The 26440-nt window shown below is 46.4% G+C and overlaps 1 protein-coding gene across 1 annotated transcript; it reads left to right on the forward strand.

Annotated features, from left to right (window-relative positions):
- The first annotated feature begins 1693 nt into the window (after positions 1–1693).
- LOC118768681 (hippocalcin-like protein 1) lies at positions 1694–25976 on the forward strand. The gene is made up of 5 exons (XM_036515541.1): positions 1694–2062; positions 22712–22858; positions 23497–23778; positions 25564–25669; positions 25802–25976. Exons 2-5 carry the CDS (start codon positions 22763–22765, stop codon positions 25897–25899), a joined length of 582 nt encoding a protein of 193 aa, XP_036371434.1. The 5' UTR covers positions 1694–2062; positions 22712–22762; the 3' UTR covers positions 25900–25976.
- Positions 25977–26440: the final 464 nt, after the last annotated feature.

The following is a 26440-nucleotide window of genomic DNA, read 5'->3' on the forward strand; positions in this document are numbered from 1 at the left end:
CCAGGTTGCAAAATTCAGAATCCCAGATCAGTCAGCACCAGCTGCTCTGAAGACACCTCATAGATCCAGGATTTGATGTGCACTGGTGTAGGATCAGGTTCACTACTGCTGAACTTCATCTGTGCTGCCCTTCCTAGGAGCATGGGGTAATGCTGTAGAGAAATACTCAGGACTCCATTCTGATTCATTCAGTCAACTTCAGCATGGAATATTTTCCATTTCTTAACAAGGGAGGAGTGCCTTCAATGCACTCTTTGTAGTGTCCCTTAATATGCTATATATATATTTTTTTATCAGCACAAGACGTAGTCACAGTCTTGGTGTGGTTTCGCATATCTTGTCATAATCTTGGTGTACTCTGATGTATTTAGGGCCAGTGAGGTTTGTTTAAAATTTAAATACAGTAATTTTTCAATGTTGTTCACTACGACAACAACATGAGTTTTTGCATACATCAACAACATGCAACATACAACATGAGTTCTCAGGGACCCAATAGGAGTAATTCTACAGAAATTCTACAATGAAAGTTTTTTTTAACAAATTCAGATTCTTTAACATTTACAATAAATGGCCTTGATAACTCCACAGAGTCTGAAGAATATCACATCAACATTTAATAAAATCAAAGATGGTACTTTTAAATATTCATAATCGTAGTTTTGAAATGTTACCAAATTAACATGTGTAAATGTCCACCAAACCTCAAAGGCCAAAATTCTAACAGGACACACAAGGTGCTTTGAGACCATGATTGTGATGGCATGTTTAGTAGGTATCAAATGACAATAACTTGAGAATGCCTGAGATCTTAGGAACAGTCTTAAAAAGATCTTAAGATCTTAAGATCTTAATCCTTCTACTAAAAATACCTCAAAAATTACTTGATATGCAGCTGTGTTCAGAACTCCACTTGACAAATGTATGTGCCAACTTTCAAGAAAGCCTTATAAGATTCTGCCAAATTGATTGTTAAGTGTGTATTACATGCTTATGGGCACTTACAATGAACTAAAATGCTCATTGCAGTGCTAGACCTATGGATGTACTTTAATGAATGTATTTTGGGACTATCCTGTCACTACTGGGGTCCTGTGCACTCAATTGATTGGAATTAAATTAAATCCCTATTTATGTCTGCAAATGATGGATAGTCTTTTAATTTTACAGTCACCCAGAAATGATTACAACATCAGAGCCTAATACCTGATTTCAAAAATTCCTGTGACTCAGAATTACTATAATCTTTTTTTTTTTTTTTATCTTCCCATTAGTAAAGTTCCTTAAGGAACTGCTTCTCTCCCAGAGAAGTAGTTCCTTAGGTTATCTCAAATTTTTAGTAAATACATAGTAATAGTACATAATGTTACATCAATTATTTGTTGGTTTATTTAGATGCATTTTGTTGCTACTACAGAAAAATATAAAGTCAGCAGCAAAGATGTATGTTTTGTTAAGGATAGAAAGAATATTGGTAGTTTTTGTTCCTGTAAAACAGTCCAAGAAAAATTCATGCATTATTAAATTAAAAAATAATAATAATTTAAATAAAATAATAAAAAAATAAGGAAACGGCTCCGTCCCACCAACTGCTTTCTCTGTGTCTGGGGTCTTCCAGTTCAGTTAAGTTGCTGTCATAATAAACACACAACGCACACACACACACAAACCCGTACAGATGACTAACGCCGCCGATGCGCGTCGACGCTGCGCGGCCACGGAGAGAGTGATGTTGCATTAACATTTGCACAGCGATGCCAATCAGCAGGGGCAGCATCTGCTTAAAACCGCACCACGTAATCCTACCGACACCCTCCCCTCCTTTTAAATCCGCTCGCACGGCTCACCTTGCTTAAACCGATACTTTCGGCCCCGTGGAACCGTGCGCCGAGGTTCGTTGTCTCGCGGGGCGTTTGATGGTAGCATGGTCTGAGGAGCACGGCAGTAGTAGTCAGTATTTGAAGGATCTTCCGGAAGGCTGCACACTCCATCTCTCTCTCTCAGCACACACGCTCAAAGATATTTGCATACAGAGAGTAAGCCGGGGGTACATTGAACCAAGGTAAGAACGAGCAATGTTCCTATCGCTGCCCTGCATCAATTTAAAATATTTATGTATCTGTTTAATTGTTAATGACGGTGCTTATACCCTTTGTCGGTAATGCGGACGCACATTGTTTAGTTCCTAATGTCTTTTTATTACAATTTTCAGACCGCTACTTAACGGATGCGACGGTGGGTTCTACAATACACAAGAAACATAAAAATGTGTAAATGACACACAGATCTGTTTTCGACTGTTTCGACCACTCCATCGAGTCTCGGTTATAATTATGTAATCGTATTTTCCCCCCGTTTGTTTAATTGCATGTCGCGTGCTTTATGTGCGAGGTTTCGGTTTGCATTTTAGTACTCTTTCCTTATTATATATGTTAACTTTCCACACTGTACACTTTACTGGATTAAAGAACATCTAGCAGAAATTGGTTTCTCCAACCGGGGCAAAATAGAGAAGTAATGAACGTCTCGCTACGACAGGACCGAATTTCACCAGACAGCTCAGCTCATGAAATCTTGCCCCGAATTCGCTTTTCTCCATGCGTGTGTATTGTCAGTGGTCTCCATCCGTTCTCACGGCAGGAAACGGGACAGAGACGGGCGATGCTACATATTCACGCAGCATTTTAAGCACGCTCGGGATTAAGGATTCGTGATTAATTCTACGGATGGTTCCGTGGAAGCTTGTAATCTCAACGGCATGTTTTTGACAAGTTTCTCTATGTACAAGCAGCAAAAAATATGAGACCCGCTGTAATAAACTGTAGCACATACCGGCGCCTTATCGTATAGAAACACCATCGATGACGGTTTCTTCACTTTAAATTGGTTTATTACTGAGTGCTTCTCCCACTGCTATTATTTGGACGAAAGCCCTATACTGTTGTTGCTTTATGTCTTCACATATAAAACTTGAAACGACGCATTGTTTACGGGGCGCATAAAACCCACATATTTATTATTTTATCGATACTAAAAGTAAGACTCGACGGTACTTAATGGGATAATTCAATACCACAGTGAATGGAATTTATGGTGCTTTCAGTATGGGTTGGAGGGCAGTGTATTTTACACTGTTGGGTATTTATTGTTATTAATACTTTTATTATCATTGTTTTTGTTAGTGTAAGTTGCAAAAACATGTAATATTGAAATGGAATAACTGTCTTTAGACTTAAACAGGTCATTACCACCTATGCGAAACAGTGTATTATTGAATGCAGCAGGCAGCTTGACAGTAACTTATATCCAAAAATAATTCAGTTACAGGGACATTTGAATGTTATGACAGTCTAGTTACCAACAGAAAACACAGACTGACACCTTCATTACCAAACCTGGCAGCCCAGTGTGTACAATAGCAAAGCTGCTGCCTGATACTATTCCATCAAAATGTTTTCAATACTAAGATTATGTTTGGTCCAATGCAGATGAAAGAAGGCAGGAATCTCTTCCCCCCCTGAGGTGAATAGTAACCTTCAGGTTTTACTGAAATGAAGCCCTGAAGACACTGTGGAGTCTCTGCCTACATTTGTCTCCCATGTTGATTGAAAATCAATGAGGAAATTCTGGAGAGCTGGGATATTCATAGAGTATTCTGTGACTTTGTCAGGACCGAAAGCTGTAATCAGTAAAGACAGAGAAAAAATGCTTGAAAGCAAGTGTGAGAGACCTGAAAACAGTATCTGCCTATGTCTGTGTTCCTATGTGAATCCAAGAACGTCCCACACATAGCTCAGTTGATTGATAACTGCTTTGAGAGTTGTAATTGTTTTCAATTACTGCTCTTGCCTGTCGTTTTCGTTGTTGCAGTGAAGGTTTTACCCTTAAGCTCGGCCAGTTACTAATTACTCAGATGAACCAAGCACAAAGCTGGTTGGTGCTGTTACGTGACAGGAAAAAAAGCAAAGGTGTTCTTGGCCAGAACTGTGTTTTCTTTTCCCTGTGTGATTCTTGCTGTGTTTTGGGCTGTCAGGACGAGTTCGTTATGAAAACTGGTGGCTGGGGAGGTCGTGCTGGCGGCCGTTTTGCCAGATGGTTGAAGTGTTTACTCGGACCTGTGCTGCCAGCCATGATGTAATCTGGGGGGGGGGGGGGGGGGGGGGTTCTGTTCGGTGCGGTGCACTGTAGTATTTTGGGTGTGACTGACTGTTCTCGCTCTCAGCCGTGTCTGTTCTGCCATGTGGCTAACTGCCTCATTTTTTTCTGCTTTTAGGAATGAGCCTGCCAAATGTGGCCCATAGCTTGGCTCACATTTTGAGATTATCGCTAAAGCTGTTATTCTATACGATAATTAATAAAACTGTGGCCAGCAAACTGGCCCAATAGAAGCAGGACTTGCGTGTTTATGGAGACATGGACTATCTCTGATCTTCACCAGTCAGCACCTTCACCAATGGGCTTTGCCTTTAACTCTGAGAAGCAAATGGAAACAAGTTTTATTTCTTATACTTACACAACAATTCTTATTAATTTCAGTGACCACATAACTTAAGATTTCAGCGCAAAGCACTTACATCCTACCAAGGCTGAATCTGGGGCCAGGATTCTTGCAACAGAGTCCAGCCCTGTAGCCAATCCCACAGTCCCCTGGCCACGTCCTGTGTTTTCAGCCACAGAGTGCTCTTTACTGTGGCTTGTGTTCTGCCTGCAGTGCTTTGGAGACAGCCAGTGCGGTAGGAGATGGCCTTTACGGGAGAGGAAAGACCTTGCTTTAGCTAGCAGTACCAAATACAGACCTACTCACTCGCGACTTCCTTCCATTAGCAAGCAAAGGGCATTTGATTACTCCCAGCTTCTGCCCTGTGGTTGAATCTTAAGTGGCTTTCTCGTAGGGGGGTGGCGGGGATAGTGAGGGGAGGTGTCAGGGGGATATTCACAGAGGAGGGGAATGGGAAGAGGTCTAGTAGGAGGGGCTCGGATCAACACCAGTACTGTACAGTATGGCATGGTATGGGATAACAACTAACAGCTATAAGGTGTTTATTTTTGCTTTTTTTTACAAAAAAGGTGAAGAACATGCCCTGTTCCAGCCTACAAGAATTTTGCACCACGCTTGTTAAGTTCTTCAGTTGCTTCTCTCTTTCAGGGAGCTTGTTTATCTCCACTCTTTGGCAGTTTCTGCAGCACCGCTCAGGTCCAGACCGAATACCCTGCTGGGAAAATGAAAGAAACGAGAGGAGAAAAAAAAAAAAAAAAAAGCAAGCCTGAAGCCTGTTCTCCTCCTCCTCCTCATTTCTAAGCTCTGCCCTGCCCCTTCGGCACCAGATTTAGCCACCCCCCATGTGCAGTGCGTGTGCTTCACTCCTTCGCCCCTGTCTCTTCAGGGCATCGTTTGCAGTTACGCTGACGCTGTTCCAGCCTTGCGTTCATGCAGCCCACGGCCCCCTCAGCGAGGCCTCGGACGCCGCTCTGGCTCTCGCTCAGACCAGGTTGCACGGTTGAATTCGTAACGCTTCTTACTGTTAAATCGGAAGAAGGAACAGGAGGATCCGACGGCTGGTTCGGCGGCCGGGAGGAAGGAGAAAGCCAGAGGGAGGGGCATTTTAAAGGCTGGAATGAAAGGGGAGTAAACGCCGTGCACTAGCTGTTATACTCTGGGCTCCTGTCATCTGGACAAAATATTCAACAATGCAGTAAAGTTCCTAAAATGAATAAGGAGGGGTGGGGGGGGGATCAATACTCTGAGAAAATGTAGCCATTTTTCATGTCACGATTTCAGAATGTGACATCAGCTCGCTACATAGGCTCCGTGGAGACGACATACCACTCTGCGAACAGTAAAGACCGATCAGAAATAGAAAAATCAATAAGGCTCCCATCCGACAGCCTGCATTTCACATCCTCTGAAATGGGGTGAGGTGGGTTTCCATGACTCTGCAGTTTCTTTAACCAGGGGCCCAGCAATAGGCCAGTAACAGAGCTTTGCAGCGTGCGAAAAAGCACACCACACCTCACCTGCTGTTTCAGAGGAAACACCTTTCGTCATATTTACTGACACTTTCATTTCCCTTCCGTGTCTGCCAACACCGGTAATCTTGCTTCTCCATTGGGGTGATGGCTGCGTAAAGCTGACAGTCTCACCAAACAGGTGCTGGAACCAAAATGTGAAATGGAGGGTAACAAACCCATGATAGGCAGTTGGGGCAATTTAACCACGGAGTGCTGATGAACAGCGTGGCCGGTGAACTTGCTCTCCCTGGGCTTGAGGGAGAGCATGAGAGCAACAGATGTACACCCGCATGTGTGTAACCCCGGGTCTGGGGCGAGGACAACCCACCATTTGTCACGTGTAAGTCGAAGTGAGGGATTGTGGGAAACGGTTCTAGCCTTGGAGGCCCTTTTGCAGTGCCACATGAAACCACCGCTAGGGAGAATCCAGCTGAGTGGGCAGCTTGCGCTCTGATGAAGGATCAGATGTGTATTTTTAGAGCCAGCCACAGCATGGATGGAAATGGATAGGGCCGTACATATATTGCGCTGCATACTTTTGAGTCCTTTTCAGTTTTTACAAGCGGTAGGCTGTTGCACAATGCTGTCTACCAGTTTTTGTGCTGGATATTTCATCCTTATTTGGGAATATTTTGCACACTCACGGTGAACGTATTTTTGTTGATTTTCCGTACTGTTTTTTTCACTGCAGCCCAAAGTGAAAGGATATCATTTCATCATACAGATTAAGTGTCCACCTTAAAATAGGAAATCCGTGTAAAATTAAGCGTGATGTGTCAGCCCTAACCTGTACACATTGTAATTCTGACAGTCTAGTGTGTCCCGAATTTAAGCCGGTATTCAGAAACCAAAGATGGTACTCAGGGTTTCCATGACACCAATGGAGATAGCTGAACAGATTTACTGATATTTAATATATGGCTAATTCCATTTTCTCTACCTGCTCTGTACCCATCCAAAAATATAAGCATCAGCTGACCTGCATGAGTGCTTTGCGGGTTCTGTCTCCTAGCCGCATAAACACGCTTTCATTGAATTAATTTCATTGATTTAATTGTATTAATTGTATTAAATTGCCACAATTTTTGACATGAAAAAAGGGAGAGATAACAACATTTAATGGTAAGATAAAGATAAAGCATGTAAAATTATTATTTTTTTGTAATGCGTGGATTCCAGTGGACCTCTAGAAAGATCAAGCTCATACAGCCCCGTTACTTGAAGTCAGTGTTCCTTTTTTGCAGAAGACTCTCTCCAGGCTTGGCCATTTTGCAGGATGGTTTTCACAGTCTGTTTGATACCTAAAGGGGGGTTGCATTTACACCACCTTGTCTCTGTTCTTTCACCCAAAAACAAACTGCTGCTTCCCTGTATGCTTTGAACCCAGTCCCAAACAGAGCGACTGGCTGTAACACTGTGGCACATCATAAGCATTAAAGTGACTGCCTTTACAAGTAGGAAAAAAGTAACATAACAACCTATCACCCCCCCCACCCCCCATGATAATGTAAGGGGCTTTGTACAGTGCGTATGTTCTGTGTTGTTTTGTTTTGTATATGAAGGACTAGTGTGTCTGCACACTGCCTAAGGGATCTCAGTATGGTTCAGATGAGTCATGTTCAGGAAAGAAGATCAGATCTTGGAAGTACAGAGAATGTGTATGCGGGGGGAGGGGGGGGTTGTGGGGGGGTGTAGAGACAGCAAGAGAATGAAAAGCATAAGAGTGCTTGGGAGTGGATATGTATCTGTACAGTAGAACCTCTGCAAAGCAGTCCAGTGATCCTCTCTGACGTGTGGGCTTCAAAAAAGTTTTCGGGCAGCCTGTATCTCCTGAAGCCAGCCTGCCAGGCTCCAATGCTGCCAGTGAGGCAGGGAAATAATGACAGCTTCTCCATGGACAAAAGGCCCAGCTGTCTGGAAAACACACTTTTTCGGGAGGGGGGCTTCACACATGGGGCCGTTCCTGTTCTCCTCAGGTGTGGGGTAATGTGCCGTGACCTGAGCAGCGTCTTTAATCGGGCCCGCTTTGGGCAGACGGGGCTCTGAGTCTCTCGCTGACCTCCCTGCAATCAGAGCGTACAAGCTCCCACCACTCCACCGGGAAGCAGGGGATCAGTTCTCCTTGACCTGAATAATGTATCGCCCTCCCCAGCCAAGATGCAGGGGAAATAATTGCCATCTGGACAATGAGGCGGGGGTGGGGGGGGGGGGGTGTGTGGGGGGGGGTGCTTCTTGTTCTGTGCTACTGTAGTGAGGCTCAGAAGCACAAGTGAGTCACCTACAGAAGGGGACATCACCCCCTGGCATTGATGTAACGTAGGATTTGTTCCCTAAGCAAGGCACTTGTGTCTTCAGCTCAGTGAGCCGGTCTCATATCTTGTTGTGCTGTGCGAATGGGGACGACTGTGGAAACCTGTGCTATTTCTACCTCTGTTACACTGGTGCCGTCAGACTTGGATACTGTAGGCTGATGGTTATCGGCCGGATGTGGCTGATGTAGAGTTTAGAGGGAGTAGAGCTGTAGAGCTATAAATAACATGGCATATGTAGGGTTGTGTGCCTTCAGAGATGGGGGTAATTAGTGAAATATCATTAAACACATGAAATAATGTCACATGAGCCTTCAACATGAAACACGCCTTCATTGAACAAACATATACTGAACACACATGTGTTGAGATGCATTAACGCTGCCTTAGCTCCAACAGTTAATGCCACTAACACGCACCAAAGTCCTCATCTTTTCTGCTTGGTTTGAAACAGTTTTTGACGTCAGCTGTAATTAGCTGAAAGAGCGCTGTACTTCATTTCCATTTATCCCAACTCAAACCCCCCCACGATCTGCACTTTTAGTATCTAGAGATATAGATTTATGTTTTATCTTTTGTTCGGGAGGGCCGCTGACAGTTGCGTAAGATGTCTGCGGTGATGCCGCAGTTACTTAATCACCACCATTTGTGAGAAATAGTGAAGGGAGAAGTGGGAAAGGGAGCATTTATTTAAAAGGGAGACTAGCAAACCTCAAACTGCTTTTTAGGTAAACAGTCAGCTTTCATTTACTTGTAATAAGCCATTGTGTTTGTACGGCTTGAATTACTTCCTGTGATTGCTGTAACTTTGTTATAAAGATAGCCCTGTGATTGCAATAATTTTGTTAGACATTGAATCCTTAAAATATGCTTAAACTAAGGTATGTGTGTACAATGTATATATTCTACAATTTTGATAGAATATTTGTCACTAAACAACTGCTTGCAACAATAGTTTTATAAATAACAAAAAAAAACACACACACACAACTTAATGGTGTACTAATCTGCCACTCAGAGTATTGTGTCAATGTGATCAATGCTTATGCCTAACAATTTAGACCACATTACCTGACACTGAATAAAAAGGTACTACTTCAGACAAGTGCTACCAAATGGTTTTGGTTTTGCTTTAAGACGTGCTGTTTGACATATGTCACGACTCAGGCAAGGACTCAGTCGCAGACCATGGGAGCTTCGGGTTCCAGACGGGATTTATTAAATCGCTAGGCAAGTTCGCAAACAGTAAACAGGCAGGGTGGAAACCAGAAAGGCGGTCCGTGGGCAGATCCAGGATCAGTAAACAGGCAGGGTAGAACCAGAAAGGCAGTCCGTGGGCAGATCCAGGATCAGGAAACAGGAACAGGCAGGGTCGAGCACCAGGCAGGCAGAATATCGGGCAATCAGGGCAGAGTGGCAGGCAGGAATCGGGTCGAAGAGCAGGCAGGTCGAAACACGGGAACAGCACACAGACAAAAACCGGCAGGGACGAAACAGGCGAAATGCACACTGCTACGAACTAGCAACAGGACAGGGACGCGCAGGGAAGATATAGGGCAGGGCTGACGAAGGGATGGGAAGCAGGTGTGCAGGCAGGCAGGTGAAGGCGATGAGGCAGTCAGGCGGGCGGAGACTGGGCGGGGAGCGGGGCAGGGCTAGAACACAAGGAAAACAAAAGCATATGGACAGGGAAACACAAAAACACCACAGCTAAGGGGGCGGAGCGCTGACATATAACATGTATAAACCTGCACTATACAGATGTTCCATACATCTGCCCTTGTATCAATGTAATCAATTTTATCTTACTATCGAAGAATTTTAAGGGCTGTTTCACTCACTTACATGAAGCATATATGCCTACAGACACATCCCGTTTGCCTGTCAACTCTCTTCCTAGAAAAGTTATTTTCCCTCCCTGTTTCCACATGGGGTGCTTTTCTATCATGCTGAATGTTGCGGAAACCACACTCGCTACGCGTGCTAAAATGGGAAACCGCAGGGTCAAATTACTTGGGTGGATTGAGGAAACTTTGGGCAGCATGAATATGGAACAGTGCCTATTTATTCTGTGAGGTATTGTGGCCTAACTGTCGTTTACAGACTTCAGGATGCGGACGTATTTTTTGCAGACACGAATGTGTTGATTTATGGAGAATATATGATATGTACATACAAGCAACTTCTGCAGAACTGCACGCCTAGTGCATTTGATGTGAACACCTAGTGCATTTGGTGTATATAAATATGCAGCTGAGCAGAGGTTGCATTTCAAAAGACCATTAGTGTGAAACTAGAGAAACTGATGACTTCACAGAGCAAATACAAATGAAATGGAAGAACATAGCACCCCACAATCCTCAGTCCACACCCCCAGCAAGGGAGAGTAGCGCAAAATCCAACACCTAAAATGGATGTGAGCTGTTACCATTTTGGTTAGATTCATGGTCGAGGGAACAGTGCTGTCGGTGTGTTATCGAGAAACCGGTGCATGTTGTTGAGCTCTGGGTCAATTTAAGCAGCCTATGGATTGCTGCAGCATCAAAGAATACATTAGCATACAGGCTAAAAAGGCAGGCATTGTGAAGGACGGTAATAACTGTCCAACATTTAATTGGGAACAGCAGGTACCCACCCACGCATGTAATATTATCCAAAATGCCTCTGTGTGTCGAACTAGGCAGCTCACTTGCCATTGGCTACAATAGAAAGATGCTGCTATAGGCTGATTACAGCTTAGGCTATTTAGACAGGACTGACTGCTGGTGAGAAGCAGTGCAGGGGTAACTGAAGGATTTGCAATAATGATATGGGTGAAATTAATGGGAGGCTATAGAGCATCCAAATTCTGTGTTTAAATGAGTTTTGATGGCACAAATGCAAATGTTTGTGAACACTCTACCTACTCTAACCTTTGGGTAATTTTGGTCATCTGTGCAGAAAATGGGCTTAACTCTGTAGTATACATTACATTTTTGGCGTTTAACAGACACTCTTATCCAGAGTGACTTACATATGTTACAAATTTTTACGTTTTCCATTTAAACAGCTGGATGTTTACTGAGGCAACTCTGGAGTAAGTACCTTGCCTAAGGGTACAACAGCAGTTCCGCAGCAGGGAATTGAACTGCTAACCTTTCGGTTATGAGTCGTGCTCTTTTATCACTATGCTACGCTGCTGCCCCCAGCTCTTGCAGTATGTTGCCAGTCTTTGACTTGGCTGGCTGACTGGCACACCTGGCATCACCATGGCACAGGGAAAGCCCTGACAGAGTACTGCAGGCTTTGACAGCGCACAGGCAGACTCAGCAAAGCCACCCCGTTCAGAACAGCGGCGCTCTCTCAAAATAGAAGGTTGGCCGACTAATTCCAGCCACTGTTCTCAACCTTGATCAACTCCTCACCTAATAAGATCAGCCAGCAGGGAGGACAGCCTAGCTGGTACAGACAGGTCTGTCTCCAAATCCCGGTGTGAGGGATTTGTGCGCCTCGGAAGAAGCCTAGGATGAGGGAGCGGAGGCGATCGTCTCTCTCCAAATGACGCCGTGCAGCAAGCGGCCTGACCTTTAACCTCACTTGGGAACTGGGCCGCCCTGTCTCAGTGAATCTCGTCGCTTAAAAGGCACGTCTGGTAGTTTAGCATGGAAACAGAACCCAGCGAAGGCATTTGTTTGAATGTAAAAACCATTCTCACATCAGCCATGTAAGGGGCTTGATGTGGACCTGGCACGCAGTGGGTACCTCCAGATAAACACTTCCTCTGTGGTTAATTTTCTTGTGGTTATTGACTTTTTTCCCGAAAGCCTCCCTGTCCAATTCGAGCTCTGGCAGGAGACACAAGTTAAATGATAACTGTGATGTAAACCGGAGATGATTTTTCAGAGGCTCCCCCCTGATGTAGACTCTCTTATACAGCCTGAGATAACGGTAACTTGGCTCAGGCACCTGAGACGCTATCAGAGCTCTCCCATCACGCGCTGCAGGTGCGCGACAGCGACACAGCTCCTTTTAGGCGGCACTGAGTGGAACGTTTCCAGCTCCATTGGCAGGCGTTTGACAGCGCGATCTCCATACGCTGACACCCAGGGGCTCCCCAGACAGCAGGTGTTTCAATCCGGCAAGGCAGTAGGCGTTTACAAAATATCAACAACTGTTAAAATGGGGGCTGGAGGGCTGGAGAGGAGGGAAAGGCGGGGAAACTTGAAGGCATCCCCCAGTTTTTTGCCTTCCATTCATTACATTATTGCCATTTTGCAGACGCTCTTATCCAGAGCAACTGACACGGGTTACAATTTTCACATTATCCATTTACACTACTGGATATTTACATATCTGGGTAAGGTACTCTGGCAATTCTGGGTAAGGTTCTTTGCCCAAAGATACAGCCAGCAGTGCCCCAGTGAGGAATCAAGGCTGCAAAGCAAAGAAAAGCCTGGTTAATCTCCTATTGTTTAACTGCTCTTTGGCTTAGCGGGCAATTATGCAATTAACACTCCCATCAAGTTGGATCAAAATCTCGCCACGGCCACCGGACAGGAAAAGCACAATGTCACCTGCTCTGTTCCTGGTTTGATCTGTGTTTGGAGTTTGGGCCAAGCGGATAAAGATGAGTGAAAGGAGCCAATTTAGAAACAGCAGCAGTGAGGATGTGAGGATTTACCCAGCACGTTGGCCATTCCATATGGCTGTATAACAATTTGTATAACTCATTTGCACAGCCTTGGATTCACACTTTGGTGTGGTGTTGTTGTGTTTAAGCATACTTCTTTCCCTGTCACCCTTAGCTTTGAAAACAATAAGCCAAGGGAAAAAATGACATCTTCCTCTAGTGGCCCAGTGTCTGTGTGTGTGTATGCATGTGGGTGTGTGTGTTTGTGTGTGTAGGGAGGAGCACACATAAATGAACATGGCATTGTTAGAGGTGTGTGTATGTGTGTGTGTGTGTGTATGTGTGTGTGTATGTGTGTGTGTGTGTGTGTGTGTGTGTGTGTGTGTTTTGTTGACCATACAGTGAGAAAAGGTCTTATCTGATTTAATCTGTGCGTGTACCTCCAGGAGATAATCCAGCTATCATGCTTCTGTGTAGACATTGTGACATTATGTAAGAAACCCAGGACAGAACTTTTGGGGTGAAGGCACAGAATGTCTTAAATCCATGAGTACAACACATCACATAACACTTACTTAACATTGTAGTTGCCTGAGGGAAATGTTGTTTAGACCAAACTGAGTAGGTTTTATTCATACAAAAATATGCATAACTTTCCTCCCATCATCTTTGAACATATGCAGTCTCTTCCATTGGAGATTAAGACGAATTTAAGACCTCATCAGGGAAAAAAGTTAATCATTTCTTGAGAAGGCTGACCTAGGATCAGTTCGCTGCGGCATACTAATCAGCCACTGTGTCTTGCATGGGACATGCTCGGTAATGCAAATTGTTTTTTTTCATGTGAGTGGCACTTCTGTTATTGGGAGTCTGCTGGCTGCAGATGAAATTCAAATATCTGTATCTGTGCCTGTGAGTTTATGCTAAATTTGACCTTTTCGCATTTATCCCAAGGATGATGATCCAGATATGTACCAAATCACTCTTGGAGCTGGAGCACTTTTTTTTGTCTCTGGACAGCAGCACTGAGGAAACTACTGTAGTGGTACCAGGCACCTGCTGGTGGAGTGGAGGTGATCAAGCTGACTTCATCTACTCCCTCCATCTCTCTTTCTCTCTCTTGAATTTTCTGTCCCTGTGCCCCCCCCCCCCCCCCCCCCCCCGTTCCCCATCCTCTCTCTGCCCCCCCCCCGTTCCCAGCAGAGGTTGAGGCCAGGAGAGAGGGAACTGAAGGTCTTGCAGTTGCGTCAGTTTTCCTGAGAATCGCCGCATGCCTGGCTCTGGCTGCCAACGGGGCAGCGATCCTGTTAGCGTAGCCCATGCCGAGGCAGGGAAGGGGTCAGAGCAGCTAAATGGTTGTGTAATCCAGGCCGAATTAAAGCCGCTGCACCCTGATGAGAGAGGGCTCTGTTCCAGGAGAGAGGGCTTTGCGCTCAGGGTGTTCTGATATGACATCACACGGTAATTCGTCTCTCGCCCTACGCTGACTCAGGAACGGCAGCAGCGGTGACAGTAACGGTAATTGCAAAAAAAAAATAATAAAAATAATAGCAATAATAAAATAAATAAATGGAATGTAATAACGTATTATTAATAGAAATAGGAAATCAAAGGAGACTTATTTGTGAAGGTATTGTGTGTAGAGGAGATAAGGTTTAAGGTCATAGGAGCTTGTGCAGGTCTGTGTTGACGTGCCATTTATTCCAACAATGGGGATTCAGAGAAAAGAAGTAACCAGATTTATAAAAAAAAACACACACAGAATGAGTAATGACACCGTGTGAGGCTTAAATGATGTCAATTTATCCCAGAGTTTGGCTCATGAAAGCTGTTATATGACGTCATTTCACGTTTTACATCATTCAGCTACTCAGCAGACAGCTTTATCCAGCTTTATCACATACATTTTACATGTTATCCATTTAGACAGCTGGATGTGCACTAAAGCCAGTCAGGTTAAGTACCTTATCCAAGGCCACACAGGCGTCCTTATGCTCAGAACTCTGAGGTGTGGACTCTGGGGGCGGAGGGGGTGGGGGTGGGGGGGGGGGGGGGGTCGCAGGTCTCGGCTGTGGTCTGGAATCTGCAGTAGGATGCTCGGCACAAAAAAAAGGATTATCTTGTGAATCAAAAAAAAAGGTTTTATACAACATGTAAAGCCATCTGGTTCCAACCGCAGAATTGAAGTCTGTGTTTAATGCATAACAGCTCCAGTCAAATGCACTGATGAAAATGTCATTGGAGAATCAGGGCAGCTCTCAGAAGACAGCAAGGCCCGGAGACTAAGACCCAGGGAGGGTGTCTGGTTGGACTCGTATTAATCGGCCTTTTTAAGGACAGTCATCTCGGGGTGTGCTTGGCACTGTGTACTGACTACTTTCCCTGAGGTTCAGCCTCAAGCACACTTTGACTTTTTCCAGGAAACATAGTTAATTTCCAACCCCTGTCACCTAAAAGGTAAAATTAAGGCTGGATATCAACCACCTGTACTGATGATTTCTCAGGGGATAGCCATGTGTGGCCTTTAAATGTCTTTGTTAATAGTACCACGTTGCTTTGTTACCCTCGGGCTGCTATTAAGACAGGTTGTTGGCTGTAATCTCTGTCAGTGTTTCCTCTTTAGTCAACACTTAATCTGATATTGTTGACTCCTTATGGTTTTTTTGCTTATGTTGTACTGTACCTCACTTGTAAGTTGCTTTGGATAAAAGCGTCTGCCAAATGAATAAATGTAAATGTAAATGCAACACTTGCCCTCTGTCCAGCATCCTGAGAAGCTTCCGCCCTATCAGCCGTGGGGGATCCCTCCCGGATCCCCACTCCGCAGCAGGTGGTCATTTGACCCAACGGTCCCCTTTGCGCCAATGAAACCCGAACGTATCGGAGGAGAGGTCAAAGGTCAGCCTCTGTGGCATTTTCCGAAAGCCCAGCCGCGCTCGCTGACAGATAGCCATTCATTCGGTGTGGCCTGGGGGGGGCGGGGGTGGGGGGAGGGGGTAGGGGGGGCACGGCTCATTGATTTATTCGGGAGGACACGTCTTGCCGAGCCATCGTTTACACTTAACAAAGGTCCCCCTCTGCTGCAGCGGTATGATTTGCATGGACCGAGAAGGAGATGTGTGGTCATTCATATTCATACGGGGGGGATGGGGGGGGGGTTGTGAGGCAGACACGCACACAGCGTGCGCTGTGATTTGTATGCGCGTTCCGGCGCCCGGTCGCGGCGTGCACAGCTCGGCTGCAGGTGGAAATGGATGCTGCCTCATCAACGGCGTGACAGCAGAGAGAAATGGACCTGCAAACAGGTCCCGGCAGCTTAAACATGACAAATGCACAGCGATTTATTAAACAAAAACATCATTTTAACAATAAAGATACGTGGAATAAAAACGTTGTTATGGTATGGCCTATGATAATTATCCCCCTGACAAGAAGACCAATATTTGCAATAGACATTTTCCCTAAAATTGCATGAAGTAAACATTGCATTGTTTCCTTGCACAGCATGGACTTCAGCAGTAACGAGACTGAATAAATGGTTGAATCATAGGGTTGTGGCCAAAATAATTGATATGCTGCAGCTGCAGCAAATGTTTGCATTTTCAGCCAGCTGTCTTCCAGAGTTGTTTTCTCTGTGAAAAACCCAGGTCTCCAGCCATGGATGGAATCCAGGATTCCTATTATTTAGAACCTGTTTAGCAGAAGTCCGTGGTTGGAGTAGCCACGTTTCAGAAAGTTGTCACGGTGGCCATGGGTGTAGGAAAGAGGTGTGTGTCTGCGTGCGTGCATGTGGGTGGGTGTGTGTGTGTGTGTGTGTGTGTGTGTGTGCGTGTGCGTGTGTGCATGGGTGTGTGTGTGTGTGTGTGTGTGTGTGTGTGTGTGTATACCTGGAGCAATGGAAACTCCCCAACAAAGGCTGCCTAATTCATAAGCATATTAATAGCATAATAATGCTTGGTTTACCTCATCTTCTATACTATGGGAGGTGAGGATGCCAGGCTGGTCAGTTTCAACAGGATGCAAGCCCTGTGATAAGAGCTAAATACTGTATGTGAAGAGGAGGCATGAAGGATGTGCGCTTAAATTGGTGTGACTGATTTAGGTCTGCCCCGAATCCTATAGTTGTCATATCTCCCATGGACACTACCAGAGTTAAAGATCTGACCAATCAGGCTTGGAGAGTGGGAAGGGAAACTCCAGAAGGGCTCATTGCTCCCCCTCAGAGAGGGCTCTGAGCACTTTGGGTCTCGTTGTACCCTTTAGCAAGTTCTTGCGCTGGGTCAGCCAGCTTTGGCCTCGGGTCACAGCAACCTTGCTCTTGTCTGCATTTGAAAAGGGGTATGCATTGTAATGAATAAGAGCACCTGATAAGTTAGTAAGCCATGAATTAATGATAGATGCCCTGCACAGCACAATCCACAGAGCAGTAGTGTAGCAGCAGTGCAGGGCTCCTGTGTGCCTACTGCCTCCACATTACCCCTCTTTAGTCATGTGCGTGACCTTTCGGTCCCTGACTGACCCGCTGTCACTGTGATTTGACACACCATTGACACAGCAGTGCCACAAAATCGCACGGTGCAGTCTGATGTCTGTTGGCTTGTTTCTCCCTTGCAGGAGATTTCAGGAGTGCTGTGTGCCTGTGTGTGTGTGTGTGTGTGTGTGTGTGTGTGTGTGTGTGTGTGTGTGTGTGTCTGTGTGCGTGTGTGCGTGTGTGTGTGTGTCTGTGTGCGTGTGTGTCTGTTTGTGTCTGTGTGTGTGTGTGTGTGTCTGTGTGCATGTGTGTCTGTGTGCGTGTGTGCGTGTGCGTGTGTCTGTTTGTGTCTGTGTGTGTGTGTGTGTGTGTGTGTGTGCGTGCATTTGAAATCGGGCCTAACCTTTCACATTTTGGTGGGTTCTCCATTCTGTCTGGTACTTTATGTTGCCAGAGCAACAGTCTTTGAGCAACGGTCAGGGCTCTGACCAGGTGGCCAGAGTGTTCGGCGGTGGCACGCCGCTGCCCTGTACGGCCCTGTGCAAACACCCTGTGCAAAAACCTTCTGCAAGTAAATACGGGTGAAGATGCATCTGCAGCATTTACCTGAGTGCCTGAGTGGGCCGTCTGCGCTCAGCTCCCTGGGGTGAGAGTGGGCCGGGAGCGGAGGGGTGTTTGTGTTGACGGAGAGTCTCTCACCACTATCGCTAATGACTCTGTCAGGGTAGCAGGCCTTTTTGGAAAGATTCAGCAACCCCCGCCCCTCCTCCTCATCCCCAGGGGTGACCTATATTCTCTGTGAGAGGTGCGGCAAGGGCTTGATTGCAGTGTTTGAAAACTGTCCCCAAAAACCTCAGATCGGAAAAGTCTGAGATGGAGCCGAAATGCAGCTCCAAATGTTTTCGAGATCAATCATAATAAATAAAAAAATAAACACACCAAAGCATCCTCCGCATTAGGCTGTTTGTTCATGGCGGTTTTGATGTCTGTCATGCGGTAATTATATGCAGCGATGATTGTTTTGACTCCAGTGTAATTGCAACAATTAACCAGCATGCAGCCATGTCAGGAAATATAGCAGGGTTGTAAGTTTGCGTCGGGATCGGCATCACTCCCCTGCTGGGAGCCAAGAAAAAAAATGACTATTATGGGCTGTTATTCTCACCAGACAGGAGCAATATCTCCCTCACCGAGGACACAGCCTCATTCTTATTTTTATCACCTTGATTAGCTTGTTCTTCTGCGATCTTCCGAGACCCTGCGCAAAATAGACTCCGCATCGATCTGGGTCAGGGCTCGACCCACAGCATCCTTAGTATCCCGCGGCCCGATGCGCAACTTTTCCGTGGCGCGCTGGCGGAACGTTGGCAGAACGTTACCGCAACGTCGGGGTGACGTGAGTGGTGCTCCAGAGAGGAGAGAAAGCCGGAGAGGGACAGAGACGGGGGCCGAAGGCGTGCCAGCACCCCGCAGGGTGATCAAACAGCTGTGTACTGTTTGTCTCAGATAGCCACTCTTGCTTATTATTGTTCCACGCGCACACAAAAAAAATGGATGCTGGGAGTTAAAAGGAGGAAGAAAATCGATGCTCTCATCTCCCTTCTTTTTCATGTTGAAGTGAGCTTTCAGCGCGTCTAGTGCTTCCCCCCCTCTCCGCCCCCCGTGCTCCCTAATGATGGCAAAGTACGACGGGCGCGGTGCTCGCCGACCGCTTGGCCGCTCGGCCCCACTCAGCCGCGCGGGCGACCCGGCCCACTTGAGTATTCTCGGCCTTTCCGTGGGCACATTTGCATAAGAAAACAGTCTGTTGTTTTTCTCCTCCAAACCCCCCACCTCCAACCCCAATCCCCCCACCCTCCCCCTCTCCCTCCCTGACTCCCACCCTGATCCCGGGATTTGCAACACAGCTGTTGATGACCCAGAAAAAGGAATCGGGCAGATGTTGGAGGGAAGGGTTGGGGTCCTCGCCGATTGCGCCCTCCGGATTTGTCAGGACTGGATATTAACCAAACAGGCCAAACGGTGGGAAGGGGAGAGGAGGGATTATTTTTTAAGCTGGGGGGGGGGGACAAAATGTCAAGAGGTAGAAAATAAACATGACTGCAGCACAAAGGGCCTGGAGATGGACATTTCCCATGTCACCCCCCTCTCCCTTGTCCTCCACATTATTTTTCCATTTTGTGCAGGACCTAACGGGACAGTAAATCAAAGAATGGGGGTTTAAAACACAGTTCTTCCCCCTTACATAAAAAGGCTTTCTCGGGGGTGTCATGCATCAGCGCACTCTTTGCTCTTCCTTCGGAGTAACGTGAGGAAGCTATGAAATGCAAATCCTCGACTGGACCGGGACCCAGTCATTGGGCGGTAACAGTTGCAGGACAGTAATTGGTGCAGAGGTGAGGATCTTGCCCTCAGAAGTGGGCTCAGAAGTGAGGGGAGAGACAGAGAGGCGTTTGTGCTCAGTGATCTGGAACCCGGAGTGATGCCATTTAGAATCCCTGAGTCTGGTTCTAATGAGAGCCGCTTATGTGAACTAAGGAGTACTGAGGAGCTGGTAGAGTGTTTAGGCTGGTCTCTCTTTCCCTCTCTTGTCCTAATAATGGCACACAGGGGACTAATTAGATATGTCTCTCTCCGGCATGCTTTTTCCCCCTCTCCCCCTGTCTCTGTGTCCCCCTTTCTTGTTTGCATACCCCTTTCTCACTCTGCCTCAAACCGCTGGCCTCTCTTTTCTTGTGCTCCTTGGTTCTCGTCCCTTGTTTTCTTTCTCTCTCCAGATCTCTCTCGCATCCTCCAATCCCTCTCTACATCCCCCTTCTCCTCCCCTTTTTTCTCTAAGTGTCTTTTCATATTATCTTGCCTTTCCCTCTCTATCTCCTCTCCTCTCTCTATCCCCCCCCCCCCCCCGGTTCTCTCTCACTGAAGATGGAGGTGATACCCTTGCAGCGGTAAAGAACCCCACTCTGGAGAGCATTAGTGGCTAATTGGAGCTCCGGGGGGGAGGGCGGTGATGCGGCACCTCAAGGAGCAGCTATGACACGACACGGCGGCTCTGTGAAGAGCTGTCGGGTGGCCGCGTGGCTGCAGGAGAGCGATCTTTTCCGCCAGGAGAGTGTGCCACTTACAGGGTGCTCTCCAGCTCTGTGCCCCAGAGCAAGAGAGAGAGAGAGAGTGAGGGAGAGAGAGGGAGAGAGAGGGAGAGTGAGGGAGAGAAAGAGAGAGAGGGAGAGAGGGAGAGGGAGAGGGAGCGGGAGGGAGAGAGAGGGAGAGGGAGGGAGACGGAGAGAGGGAGGGAGAGGGAGAGTGAGGGAGAGTGAGAGGGAGAGGGAGGGAGAGGGAGAGAGAGGGAAAGAGAGGGAGAGAGGGAGAGGGAGAGAGAGAGGGAGGGAGAGGGAGAGAGAGGGAGGGAGGGAGAGAGAGAGAGAGGGAAAGAGAGGGAGAGAGGGAGAGAGAGAGGGAGGGAGAGAGAGAGAGGGAAAGAGGGAGAGTGAGGGGGAGAGGGATGGTGGTGAAGGAACCGGCAGGGCTGTGTAGGCCCAGACCTCTGCATGCTGAATGGCAACAGTGGGCAGGCTGCCACTCAGACTTGCTCTGCAGTCCCCATTCTCTCCCTGGCTTAAGCCCAATCCCTGTGCCGAATCATTCATAGCTTGTATGACCCATCATATCTAAACTGTGTCATATTTGAACCATTCAGAAGGGTGTCAGTTGGTGACAAATCTCATATTTGGTTTATCTTCCAGAGGTCTGTGAGAAACTCCAAAGATACATGAAAAGATTTGTATTGCTCTTTGCAGTCAGACCAGGGTGGGAACACCACTGGCATTGTGCTGATATGAGATCTGACCACTATTAGCCATGTGGAGGGGAGCTACATTTGATTCTGGATATACAGTAGGCTTGAGTAACACAGGTGGCACGACCGCATTGAGGCATATACAGTACAACAATGACGCAAATGAAATGACGGCCGCTTGCGCATCATTGATTTGGAGATCAGTTCCCCTCGGCAACCTTCCTGTCACCGCGGTGGCACGGGGACTGACTTCGGTATCTCTAAGGGCAGAGCCTGTTCACATTTTGCAGCCCATTACAGCCAGAATCCAGTGGGACAAGCCTGCAAAATACATGTCAGAGTGCCATCTTTTATAGCTTTTTTATAGGTGCTAGCCGTGGTCGGAGCTGAAATCTCAGTGTTGCGCTCTCTCTCTCTCTCTCTCCTTCGTGTTCAGTCATCCACTTATTATTGTTTCATGAAAAGCTCCCTCCACCCTCTCTTGTTCACTCGGTGGATGTTTGCTAATTAGCCGCTGAGAGTGATTTCCCAAAACCGCGATCGCAAACAGAGCCGGGGGACGCCCGTGCGCGCCGGCCCTCGCGGAGCGTTTGTTTGCTTAGCGCGCTGGCAGCAAAGCGTGCGGGTTGCGTGGGTGGATTAGTTATTAATTACTGCAGGTATTCAGACTCCGGGATTTACAGTGGGGGTATTTATGAAAACAATGGGCCTGCTGTTAAAGAGCGATTGAAATGAAACACCTCTCGTGTCACCCGGCGCAAACATAAAAAACTACCACCGCAAATTCAACAGATATATTGCTCTGACATATCTGAGTGTTCACAGACCCTCCTGAAAAATAACCCACGGTGTTAGTTACTTCACAGGTTTTGAGGAATGTTCAGTAGCGGCTGTCTGGGTATCCAGCGAGTCTTTGCTGATTTCTTTTCACAAGTTGCAACTTTGATATTCCACCAGGGGCTTGGGTCGTGGATAGTAGCCTTGCCGTTAATTACGTTGTCTGCGGGGCGGTGTTCTTCCAGAGCTGAGATTCATCTGATCTCCATCCTCATTAGCCCGTCTGCGCTGTAACATTATTTGCCTTTTATTAGCTCTGACTTTTCAAGAAAGGAAATTGGATCATTCTAAAAAGAGTCCATTTTTTTTCTTGGCAAGTCGCATTTGAAGTTCCTGGTATGATAATCTTGCATGCATAGCACCGTATGTTTGTTTTTACTTAATACCAAGGAAGATACCATGTACCACAGAACAGAGTATGGTGTCAAATTTTCCAGTGGGTGTTTGTTATGTTAGGTCAATGTTTTTAATCCAACTGATCCAATGTTTTTTGTCCAGCTGATCGACTGATCCTTGCCGCTTACCTATCTCGGTCTCCTGATCAATCAAGGCCGCGTTGACTGGTAGTGGCTTTTGGCTAGTTAGCCGCAAGTCAAAGCTGGACCGGTGATTGGTTGCTGACCCCGGGCCGTCCTGGTCTCACGTGAATGGTCGATGATCCGATGCTCTTTCGACTGCAGGATTGACCAGGGGCCTCAGTGGTGTCGCCGCACACACAGAGACTTGTCGCCATGGGAAAGCAGAACAGCAAACTCCGGCCAGAGATGCTCCAGGACCTGAGGGAGAACACAGAGTTCTCTGACCACGAGCTGCAGGAGTGGTACAAGGTGAGCACAAATTTGCCAGTTTCCCAGACGGACCACTCCATTCATATCCTTGGTCAAGACGCTTTACCTGAATTACCTCAGCAGATATCTGGATAAATGAAAATGTAAAAAAAACAGTAAACTGTTACAATGCTAAGCAAATGTAATATAAAAGCCAACTATAGAGCTGGCAAACATTGTGAATACATACAGTGCTTAACACTGTGGCTGTTAAAAACAGGGGTGCCATGTTAAGAAACTACAGCAAACCCATATTTGAGTTTCTGTTGAACCAATTAAAAGGAATGGCATTAGTTTAGAAGGATTTAGTCACGGTGTTCTGAGCTGTAACTGTCAGGCATACTAACTGTCTGTCATATCCAGAGTGGTGGGGCCTTGTGCTGTTAGATCACTCACAGAAATTCAACAGGATATTCAGTAAATCAATGACAGAGCAGTGTCAAACATTCAAACTCACACAAATGATTAATCTGTGGAAGGAGAGTGTAGAGTCCTAGTACTTGCTTGTTTTTCTCTCGGATCGGCACCACAATGCTGGAGGCATTGCCACTGATTGTACGGGGGTATGACAGCACTCCTTTGACAGACTCTTTCGCCCGTTCCCTCCGATCACAAATGAACCTTCTTCTTCCTCACAGGGCTTCCTAAAGGACTGCCCCAGCGGAAACCTCAACGTGGAGGAGTTCAAGAAGATCTACGCCAACTTCTTCCCCTACGGCGACGCCTCCAAGTTCGCTGAGCACGTCTTCCGCACCTTCGACACCAACGGCGATGGGACGATAGACTTCCGGGAGTTCATCATCGCGCTGAGCGTGACGTCACGCGGGAAGCTGGAGCAGAAGCTGAAGTGGGCCTTCAGCATGTACGACCTGGATGGCAACGGCTACATCAGCCGGGAGGAGATGCTGGAGATTGTGCAGGTAGGCATGGGCATGCTGGGAGATGTAGTCCAACTCGGACAATGTGTTTGCAGGCACAGTTTTCAACAGGCCTAGCGCTCTGGGGGTGCTTAGGGGTGCATTGCACCCCCAGATGGACCTCAGTGCACCCCCAGTTGTCTCCTTATATCCCAATGTCTACATAGTATTTATGAGTTTTTGTGCACCCCCGTGGATTGCAGTTGCACCCTTCTGTATTTTCTCCTGGTGCCGAGCCTGGTTTTCAACTGTGCGTATACCTGTATACACAGCAGTATTTAACAAAGTGTACTTTAGCATAAAGAGCGCATGCGTTTCTCTTTTTGCACGGTGATTTTGGTCATGAATAAATTCAGGCACTAGGAGTTGCTAGAATTTGATTGGTTCAACAGGTAAAGTAATGAAAAAAAAAACCTCTAAATCTAAATTTATCTAAAATAGATGAAGATAATAGAATGGGAACATGATGCAAATGTACAAGAAGTACTTCTGAACATTGAAGAGATGTTAATTATCTATGACTGTCATATATACATATATATATATATATACACACACAGAGAGACAGAGACAGGGATGTTAGCTTTTTATGTAAGCATGATGATTCAGTCCTATATGTCAGAGTTTTGTGTTTCATTCCCGATTGCCACGTCAGTTGAACATGCCACACAATAAAGTAACCTTTATAAGGTAACTGAGGGCAATTTCACTGTGCAACAGCAATAAATCAGGTCTAGCCTAGGGAAAACCACCATTACTGATTACATGCTTTATTGGAACACTGAATGGGGAATCCGGTGTGAAGACTAACAAACCGCTAGCAGGGCTAGTTTATAAATGTTTTAAAACCTCCCTCTGGTGGTGAAGGAGTGGTACTGCATCATTCCATTGGCTGTCAGTACCCACTCGGCAGTAGTTATCCCTGCTTCCTCCTGTGCTTGCTGGAGCGCATAGTGGAGGAGGGAGCCTGGTGCAAGCATGATGCCTGGCATCAGGGAGCATCTTCATGTGATCCCCCCACCAGCAGATCCGCAGGGAGGCGAGGAGAAGGGATGGGGGAGGGGGAGGGGGGAGGGGGGGCTCTGTGCTTTCGGATTATCGAGTTAAATTTAACTGGGATTTATCCCCGAGTGTGCAGAACGGGCAGATTATCCAAGGGCTGATCGAGGTTACGGTTTGCTGGCAGCCGAGGATTGCAGGGCTTTTTGCATTGGCTTCAGTGGTTATAAGCAGAACACATGGTTAAACGGTTAATGACCTGCACTTGTAAGGTCCAGAGCAGCCTTTTGTAATGCACTTCTCTGTCTCTCAGTCTCTCTCTCTCTCTCTCTCTCTCGCTGTCTGTGTCTGTCTCTATATATACACATATATATAATGAAAGAGAGACAGATGTGACACACACATATATATCACATCTGTCTCTCCTTCATCATGTGTATATATATAGAGGCAGATCACATCTGTCCCTCCTTTATTTCATTGAGAAAAAGGACAAAAGAGCACCTTCAAGCATCCAAAGTCAAAGGTTAAGCCTTCAATAAACAGGACCTGACAGTCAATCAATTCAGTCAATGAACTGGTAAAGCTACCACTCATCCCAAGGACAGCAGGCCAAGCTAAATATCTGACCTTTAGGCTGTCAATCCACCCAGTGTTCTTAGCTAAGACAGGTTTCCTCTCAAACCACAGGGGATCTTCCTGTGGGCTCTTTAGAACAGAGAGCTGGAACGGAAAAGAGCCGTGGCTAAGAGCACACGTGTTTCTTTCCCACATTTCCTCCATCTGTAGGCCATCTACAAGATGGTGTCTTCAGTGATGAAGATGCCAGAGGACGAGTCCACGCCAGAGAAGAGGACGGACAAGATCTTCAGACAGATGGACCTGAACAACGACGGTGAGTGGTGTCACCGCGGCGACCCGCACGCGGGTTCAGTCGCAGTGCGGGAGGATTTGAGCGGAAGCAGCTCTGACAGGAAGACAGCGAGCGCTTTAGCAACACGCCCCTCTCTGCTCTCTCCCCTTGCAGGCAAGCTCTCCCTGGAGGAGTTCATCAAAGGTGCCAAAAGTGACCCCTCCATCGTACGGCTACTGCAGTGTGACCCCAGCAGCGCGTCACAGTTCTGAGCATCCCCCCGGAAACAGGGGAATATAAACACAAAATGCATGAAGGTTCCTGTCTTTTTTTGTGTATCAGAGGGAAGAGTTTTAAAAAAAAAAGCATAATATTTTTCATTTTAATTTATGAAAATGGACATGCATTCACAAGAGTTTAAAAAAAAAAAAAAAACAACCTGCCAAACCATCAGCTGTCAGCTGTCCATCATTCGTCACTCTCTGGAGGAGGGATTTCTGCAGGAGTCAGCAACGTCCAAAGGATCAGGAGCGTGAAGCGGGCAGTGTCTTACTGAACCACCATTTCACAAAGGAACATTCCACCCTGGGAACTGTGCATGGTCGGCTACGTATAGTTTTTTTTCCTCTTGTTTTGTTTTTTTGTTTTCCCAAAGACAGATTTCTTTCCACTTTTTATATTTATATTCATATATGTGTGGCTATATATATATACATACCCATATATATATAAACACAATAGTACATGTATTTATAAGCATCGTGTTATTGATGGTAGTATTTATGTTGCTTAGTTCCCCGAGACAGTAGATAC

Source organism: Megalops cyprinoides, chromosome 21 (assembly GCF_013368585.1).
Source record: "Megalops cyprinoides isolate fMegCyp1 chromosome 21, fMegCyp1.pri, whole genome shotgun sequence".
Lineage (NCBI taxonomy): Eukaryota > Metazoa > Chordata > Actinopteri > Elopiformes > Megalopidae > Megalops > Megalops cyprinoides.